Genomic DNA, 8416 nt, shown 5'->3' on the forward strand with positions numbered 1-8416 from the left:
CCAAAGGATTGCCTTCTCACCTGACGCCTGGCCACGCCCACGCCCTTCGCCTCCGCTTTGCGGCACCAACAATCAAACATGAGACCCAACTCCAAACTTCCGGCTGAAACAATCCCCCCCCCCCCTCCCTTAGCTTTTGTGCGCCATCAAATGTCGGTGCGAATTTCATTAAAATAAACTTTTTCTACAAAACTCTCGCGCACTCAGCGAGTACATTTTCATTTTATTTGCCGGGGCAAACGACACCGAGAAAAAAATCGAAATCACGGCCCGCCACTTTTGGCCCTACCCAAACCCTGAGCCCCAACCCCAAAGCCCCTCCTCCATCCAATTGGCTTGGTTTTTATGGTCGTCGGCGCTTTTTACGGCCACCAGGACCAGTGGCATTTGGCTCATTTCACTCCTGAGCGAGATCTCTCTAATTTGAATACCTGGCTGAGGAGCAGAATCTGTTCGGTAATTTCTGCCGGAGCTACGCCGCCAGTTTCGCCGATAACATTTGCATCGCTCTTTATTGCTTTTAAATGTCTGCCGGCCGCCCCGCGAAGCCTTTCGCCATAAAAACTAGACACGGGGCAGCAGGGGCATTGAAATTTTGATATACGAATTGTTTTTACTGCCGCAGGCATCGGCAAACTTTTGGCCCAGATTCCGCCCACTCAAGGCCCGCGGCAAAAACCCCCCAATTACTTATCAGCGAGTGTAGTTATCCTCCGGAGGGTCGGGGAGGGTATGGGGGTGGAGTGCACCTGACCCGCCGGCGGATGATGAACTGGCGGCGGACAGGAGGTCGGGCGGGAGCGGGTGCTGAGTGCGAGTGCCAAGAGCTAAGTGCCGCTTCCGGTGGTCGCTGGTCCACAAAAAAGCTGCAGGTCCGAGCCATAAATTTGCAGGCAAAAAGCTGAAAGACTTACGGTGCAGCCCCCATTTCCGAACCTCCGGCTGAAATTTACTCCGAGTGCAGTGAGAGAAATGCGGTGTTTTGGGAAAAGGGGCACCTGAAAAATATGCATTTAGATTAATATAAATAAGAATATTTTAGAACCGTAATTGCTTTGTTTCTACTACGGAACACAAAAACTATGGAGTTATTCCAAAATTGTAATTGTTAAGGAAGTGAATTTAAAATGTTGCGCACCAAGAGGTTGAGATTAAATCACTACATTCCCTAGCAATGAATGTACCATTTTATACCCTTGTGTTATGATTTCAGTCAGAAGGGGACATTTTCGACTCCTTACCGTTTCTTTGCAAACTTGTCTCTCAGTTTTAAAGCAATCGGAAAACAACTAAAAGTGTTTTTTCTGTTAGGTAATCAGGTAATCAAAAAGTTGGAACAGACTGAATCGGAGAACCTAATCCTTTAGCTTCAATAGGACGTATCTAAAAGCAAATTGGAAAAAATTCTATCTTCTTTCTTTTTGACCACATTATCATCTTTGGAGTATGGCTTTAGTTCAAGTTTTATGAATTCAGAATTTTATTATATTAAAATCAGGCTTCGTTATCATAGGAACTATATGTTTCTTGTATAAACCTATTAGCTGCAAGGGTATATAAGCTTTGAATTTCCATTTTTGTTCTGATTTTATTTTCAATTTACTTTCTTTTAATCCTAATGACTCTTTAGGGCCATGATTTTTCGCTGAGTGCAGCCTAGTCCCCGCCTCCGAGAAAGCGCCGCACCATCGTCGCCTGGGCCCAGTTATTGTTGCAATTAATAAGGACGTCGCCAGCGGCAAAAAGCGACCGGCGTCTGCCGTGCGTTGCCACTTGGATGGCGAATGGCGGGTTGGAATGGTGGATGGGTGGTGGCCACTCATCAGCGGATGCAGGAGGCTGACCCCTGGACACCCAGAGCACCCATAGCCCCTTCCTCCCTCCCAGCGCAGAGGAATATTTACTGCCGAAAGAGAGGCGCGTGGAGCAGGATGAGCAACTGCAGCAGCCGAGTAAAATGTCCTTTGCACATTACATTTGCATTGCAGTTACAAGCATTTCGCATTTATCGCAGCAGCGGCGGCAACAACCAGCCGGAGATGTGGAGACGGAGGCGAAGATGCAGGATCCCCGGATCCGGGGAGATGGAGATGGAGGCGGAGTCTAACAATGGACGGGCAGAAATCTCGTCGCCAGCGTCGCTAACAACTCGTAGCATTGCAGCTGCCAGATGTGGTAAGAATAGAGATGTGACGTGGGGTGGGTGGTTGCAGGTTGGGTGGTTGCTGGCTGGGTGGTTCATGGCTGGGTGGTGCAGAGGCAGGGGCAGGTCGAGAGCAACATTTATTGTTTGCAAAGCCTTGTTTATTATTTTACGTGCATTTCTCTTGCCAGCTTCAGATCCAGCTTCAGCCCCGGCAAGGACTCTTTATGATTCACTCGGTCGTTCCTTTTGGTCGAGGACATTTTGTAAATAGCAATGCAGTGGCCTGGCCGCCTGACTTGGCCCGGCCCAGGACTCGCCCCTCCTCCATCCACCTCCTCCTCGAGTCGCGGCAGCGATTTTATTCACTCGCCGCTGTTTATGTGACCCGGATCATCCAGGCTCCCGGGCTGGTGCACCTCGTCTTGGTCTTGGTCGTGGTCTTGGTCTTGGTTTCGGTCCTGCTCCTCGATGCGGTTGCTTTATGTTTTTAATGCCGTGCGCCAAAAGTCCTTTTGTTTGTACACTTGTACTTTATGTACCGAGCGAAATTTATGCGCCGCTAAGTGGATTCGTGGATTCTTGGATCCGCGGATCCGTGGACCACTCCACCCCGCCCCCTGGCATCTTGGCTCTCCCGTTTCCGGTTCCTGCATTGTTGCCTGCCAAACAGGAAATGCAATCCGCGCCGTCCATAAAACTTGTCCAAAATCTGGCGAGCTCGCCCCGCTGCCCCGCTGCCCCACTGCCCCCCAGACCCTCGGCCCCAGGACGAGAGGGCATTACAATTATCCTGCGCGTGGCCGAGTCCTTGACTGCCTCCTTATCCGTCCATTTATTGCGCCATCGAAGTAGAAAAGAAATTTGCGTTTGCACGAAATGAAAGTTGGCCCACGCCAATGAACATAAAGTCGCGGCAAGTGCAAATCCTCAATTAACACAGGAACAAGTCGAAACAACACGAGTCCCGGCCAAAGGACGAAAAGGTGATTTCTGCTGCTAATTGGAAATTGAGGGGAGCGGCCGACCGGATGAGACAGACACTGACCCGCCCGAGAAGACCCAAGAAACGTCACAAATGTTTCTTCTTTTGCAGGAAATTAAGGCGAAATGTAACAATCGAATTAGGCCGGGTTGGGGGCAAAAGGATAGGCCGGGACCACGACCCGATACAAACCGATTCGCCACGTTTCGTTGGCTCTGGCATTCTGGCATTTTGGCATTTAAAGGCCCGAAACAAGCGTTTGACCTTCAGTGTCGGGGCCCGAGCTTCAAATTGATTTTTCATATTCATTGGCATCGGCTCAGGACGACGGGGAGATGGGGATGTGGAGATTGGGCCCAGGAAGAGGACCAGCAATTCTCATAAATTAAACATGCTCCACATAAACTAAAGTGAAAAATGCGAGGGCAGCGCAAAAAAAGGAGGGGAAAGGGAGCATTTAACTGTATATTTGAAATATTTTAAATATAAATTTCAATATTTAACTGCGCCCGCCGACAGGAAACGGTTGCCGGACAGCACGGCAGCGACTGCGGATACGGAACATGGGAGCGGAAAAGGGACCCGGACTCCGGGCAGGGACGCGAGCCAGGAGAGCGGAAATGATCCATCGACCCTCGTGCTGTCGTCCCAAAACGGCTCTGGCCCAAAAAAAAGGTTTCCTCTGCCGCAGTTCGGTCCAGACCACAAAAACGTTGAAAATATTTGTGTTTCCACTTATTTGCATTAATGCCACGAACCGATTTACTGTCTGTCCATCTGTGGGAGGCCGGTTTGCGGGCTCAACCCTCCCGTCCCCCAAAAAAAACACACAGAACACAACCACCGCATGCCGAACATGGGGTCGGGCCAATAAATAAGTGTGACTTTCGTTGGCATCCCGTCTCCTTTCATCTAAACTTCTATCTACCATTTGGATCGTGTTTTTAGATTTTATATAAAAAAGTGGAACCACACCCTTTTCGAAAATCAAAACGTTGGCAATGCATGTGGCCCCTTCAAACTGAACCAAAATTAAGTGTGAACAAACGCAGAATGGCGAATTCTAGACCGTTGAAGACCAGCAATTGGCCAGGCATCCTGGACTCCAAGCACGCGCTGAGGAAGTACTTTGCTCCGCCGCCCAAAATGGCACCTTTGAAGGCCAAAATCCAGGACAGACATCCCACCTTGGCGCCTCCAAGCTTCCTGGGAGCCGAGGCCCAGCAGCGACCCTGGATGAACGCAGCCTGGCAGCTGGCCAGTGATCCCACCGATCTTTCGGACGTCCACTACCCCAAGAAGATCAAAGGGTTGAAGGACAGGGAACGGAAGAGGTTGGAGCGCAAGGTGTGGGCCAGGCCGGCGAGGATCGATGTGGCTCAGCGGGCTGAGAGATTGGGCGCGAGAAACCTGGAGAAGCCTGAACGGCAGGAGAAGATTGAGCTTCCCCCGAAGTCCGTCAACCGGGCTAAAACCAAGCGGATGAAGGTGAAGGCGTCGCCTCAGCCCCTCCGGAAGCGACCAACCAAAAGGATCTCCCACCTTCACTCCCCGGGACTCAAGGACATCCTAATCGTGGACGCCAAGAAGTCGCCTGGAGTGGAGCGTCCTGCCCAGCTGGCCGGCGGAGCGGAGCAGCCCCAGATGAGCTCCGCACCTGGCAGGGAAAGAGACGGACAGCGTCCGCGGCTCAGGATGAGCGGTAGGTCGAAGAAGACCTACCACGTGCCCTTGTGCAGTCGCCCCACCGAGATCATGGGCGTGGGCCTTCCCTACTCCCGCCAGGTGCGGATGCGGCAGCAGAAGCTCTGCCAGCAGCCGGAGTACCACGACCAGTACATGCGGATGCTGTGCCAGCAGCAGCGCCACCAGCAGATGTGCCAGCAGGAGCAGCTGCAGCAGGACTTCGCCCGGCAGCAGTCCGAGATGGCCCAGCACCCCTACTCCTCCATCATTCAGGAGGCCATGTCCGAGGAGCAGCAGCAGGCTCACGTGTACTCCGTGCCCTCCAAGTCGCCTTTGAGGCGTCTGAGGGACGGGAAGCGGCTGTGCGGCAACTTTTACTACGATTAGAACAGTCTGACCAATAAACAAGTTCCAGAAGCCCAACTACAATGGGAAATTTTAGGGGGATTTAAATTAATTAAATTCAGACTACCTTGGGGCATCGATTTCCATGAAATATTTGTATGCTAATTACAATTTGACACCATACTACAATCGTCGACTCCAAGCCCACTTATCAATTCCCCGTCACATCTACGTCTTCATTTAAGACCCCAGCCTTAGGCATTTCCATCTATTTATAACATCTCGACACATTCTAATAGAACTATATTTTATTAATAATAATAATTACAGTTTAGGCAGCAGAATACTTAAAATTCTCTCAAACTGGTTTAGGGACTCCCAAATTTCCTAGTAATTAAAGCTTGAATACCGAATCCTTTGGTTAGTTCTGCAGACAGGCAACTGGCTCAGAACTTGCCTGAGTTAAGAAAGACCTCAAAATCTCATGAGTTTAGTTTTGGTATCTTAACAAGCTTTAAAATCGTAGGTATAGATGGGTAGTAGTTTGTTTCAATTTCAAAACATCTCAATTAAATTTGCCGAGCAGTATTAAATAAATCATTACTTGCAATAAAAGTTATAATTCTGGAACTCATTTACTTATTGATTTTATTAAATCACTTGTAGGTTTATATTTCCATCTCATAACTGAATATCAAGTTCAAGTTGCATATCTTCAGGCGTAATACTTGATTTGTATCCTGCACGCACTTCCAAACTCACCTGCTTAGTTATCACCCCCTGCCGTTTTCCATGACCGCTTGCCCTTCATTGACCCGAGAACTTTCCGGTATTTAATATACTCGCAAGCACTTGGGGGTGGGGTGATGGGGGCTATATGGTGGGTGGTGGGGGGTGCTTGGGTGGCAGGGGGTGGTGGCCTCTGCACGCAGATACAATTAAAATCGAAACGAGGCAACAATGCAAACTGGCGAACAAACAGGCAAACACAAGCCAAACAGCGAAACACAGCAATGGAAACGAGCAAATAATGAAGTGGATAAAGTTTGCTGAAACACTGAGTTTTCGAACCGAGTCCCAAATACGAAATTGAACCAGACCGAACGGGAGCAGTGTGAACAGGGGAGGATGTGGACGTGGATGTGGATGTGGATGTGGATGCGGATGCGGATGCGGAGGGAACCTATTTTGTGTATAATTCAAGGTATCAGGGCATCGAAAGAGGGTCGCAGGGGGGTGAAGGCGTGGCAAAACAACATGGGAAAACTTTTGTAATTACAATAAAATTTTCACAAATAACTTGCAATTGTTTGCGTTGGCCCAAGTTGGGAGGAGTTAGGTGAAGTTGGGGAGTGGGTCCTTGAGTCGCAGCGAATGTGTTAATTTTGTTGTGTATACCAGTTAGAAGCCCGCCCACAATCTACGATATGCAAAAGTGCCAAAAGAAAATGAAAAGAAAACACCGCAAAAATGTCTCCTTCTCAAGGATGTTTTTGCCCCGCCCGCCTCGAAATAAATTAAAATATAATTAAAAAGAGAGCAAACAAAAAGTGAACTGCGAAACGTGGACCGGAATCGAAATCCATCCGCCTGAGAGCTCCTCAGAACCGGAGATTGCGTGCCCGGCCAATCCAGAATTGTATATGAACATTGTTTGCAAATTAATCTTCGAAAATGTCTGAGCTATGCGGACGGGAATGGGACTCCGGAGTTGGCTAAGTATTTGGCTCGGCTCTTCCTTGTTCTATCTTATTTATGGCCAACGAGTGGATAGCTCATTTTTCAAACAAATATTTATGCTTCACTTGTACGGTATGCGTGCGAAAATATTTGCTTTTCATTTTTATAAAAGTGCCCAGTGAGAGGGCGAGTGCGTTTAGTCGGTATGTGTAGGGCATTAAATTAAAGAATAAATACGGAATGCATTCTGCAGTTAATCCAGTTACTGACAGGGAAATTGAGTTGTGGAAATGCAAAGCTTACGAGCCGGCAGACAGGTACGGCAAAGAGAATCCACAGCAGTGGGCAAATATTGGCAGCAACAATGAGGAAAATCTAGTTAAACCAACCGGTCTCACAAGGAATCCCCCGCCCCAAACCGATGGCAAACAACGTAGGCTGAGGGCTCTCAAAGAAAATGGAGGGGCCCATCGAGGCGGGGGAGGCAAATGAAACTGAAGATTACGAATGTCTGTGTTCGGGGCCCCATCTCCGAAAATAAGAATAACGCAATACACAAGCAGGAAAAACAAGTGAAGTGCAGGAAGGAGGGGCACACACAGAGAAAGTCCCATAAATATCTGTTTTTATTTCCTAGTTCATTAAATGTCATGCTATTAATGGAATTTTTATTATTCATATTTTTAACACCGCAATAGAGAAGAAAAGTTTTTAACCTTTGAAAACTAACTAAGAATTAAAGAATCAATCGAATCTTATTGGTTTGTGTGGTTCTCAAATGGGTCTCTAATAATACCAAAATTAATACTAAACTAATTAATTAATACTAAACTTAAAATTTGTATTTATTTAGTATCTCAGCCCTAGTTAAGCCAGCTTTTCTCAGTGTGAAAAAGGAAAATGCTTCCGGGACAGGGGAAAGTGAGGTGTACATGCAGACCTCGATTCACGATTGATGTGGCGGATCCTGCCAGCCAACGGGAAAGCGAGGAGCCGAGGGTATTCGAGCCTTGATGGATGGATGGAGGCTTAGCTTAGAAGCGATGTAGCTTAAGCCCGACGCTCCCAATTGAGGCTTTCGAGGGAGGCGGCGAGGCAGGACAGGGCGGGAGCTGGGGCATATTCAATGCCTTGGGTACATAACTCTCGTTGTCGTTTATTGATTTGTTTTGCCCCCAGCCAGCAGCCCAAGCGGGTGATACATAGCCCAAAAGGAGAACCGCCGAAGGTGCCGACTAGCTGGGACTCCCCCCCATCCGTTGCATCTGGCGAATGCGGAAGAACAAGAAGATTCGAGGACACAGAATGACGTGCGGAAAGATGAGGCGAACGAATTCATCGACGTTTTGCTTGGGTCATTCCTTTTTCTCTGTCTCTATTCTCTTTTTCCTTGTTTCAAGGACATCTACTAAACACTTTCTTTGCTTTCGGTTTTGCTTGAGTAAAGCTGTGTAAAGTCCAATGATGGAACTATCAGACCAGTTTTCAGAAAAATTAAACAAAACTTCTTTGGTATTTGAATTTTTTTAACTTTATTAAATTATTAATTTTGTGTTTTTCTTTGGATCATAATTTCA

General features: G+C 48.0%; 1 protein-coding gene across 1 annotated transcript; it reads left to right on the forward strand.

The window, feature by feature from the left end:
* The first annotated feature begins 4034 nt into the window (after window positions 1–4034).
* On the forward strand, window positions 4035–5229 carry LOC119550761. Its single transcript, XM_037859685.1, has one exon. The coding sequence runs from the start codon at window positions 4134–4136 to the stop codon at window positions 5199–5201; it is 1068 nt and encodes a 355-aa protein (XP_037715613.1). The 5' UTR covers window positions 4035–4133; the 3' UTR covers window positions 5202–5229.
* The last annotated feature ends 3187 nt before the right edge of the window (window positions 5230–8416 follow it).

Source organism: Drosophila subpulchrella, chromosome 2R (assembly GCF_014743375.2).
Source record: "Drosophila subpulchrella strain 33 F10 #4 breed RU33 chromosome 2R, RU_Dsub_v1.1 Primary Assembly, whole genome shotgun sequence".
In the NCBI taxonomy this organism is placed as follows: Eukaryota; Metazoa; Arthropoda; class Insecta; order Diptera; family Drosophilidae; genus Drosophila; species Drosophila subpulchrella.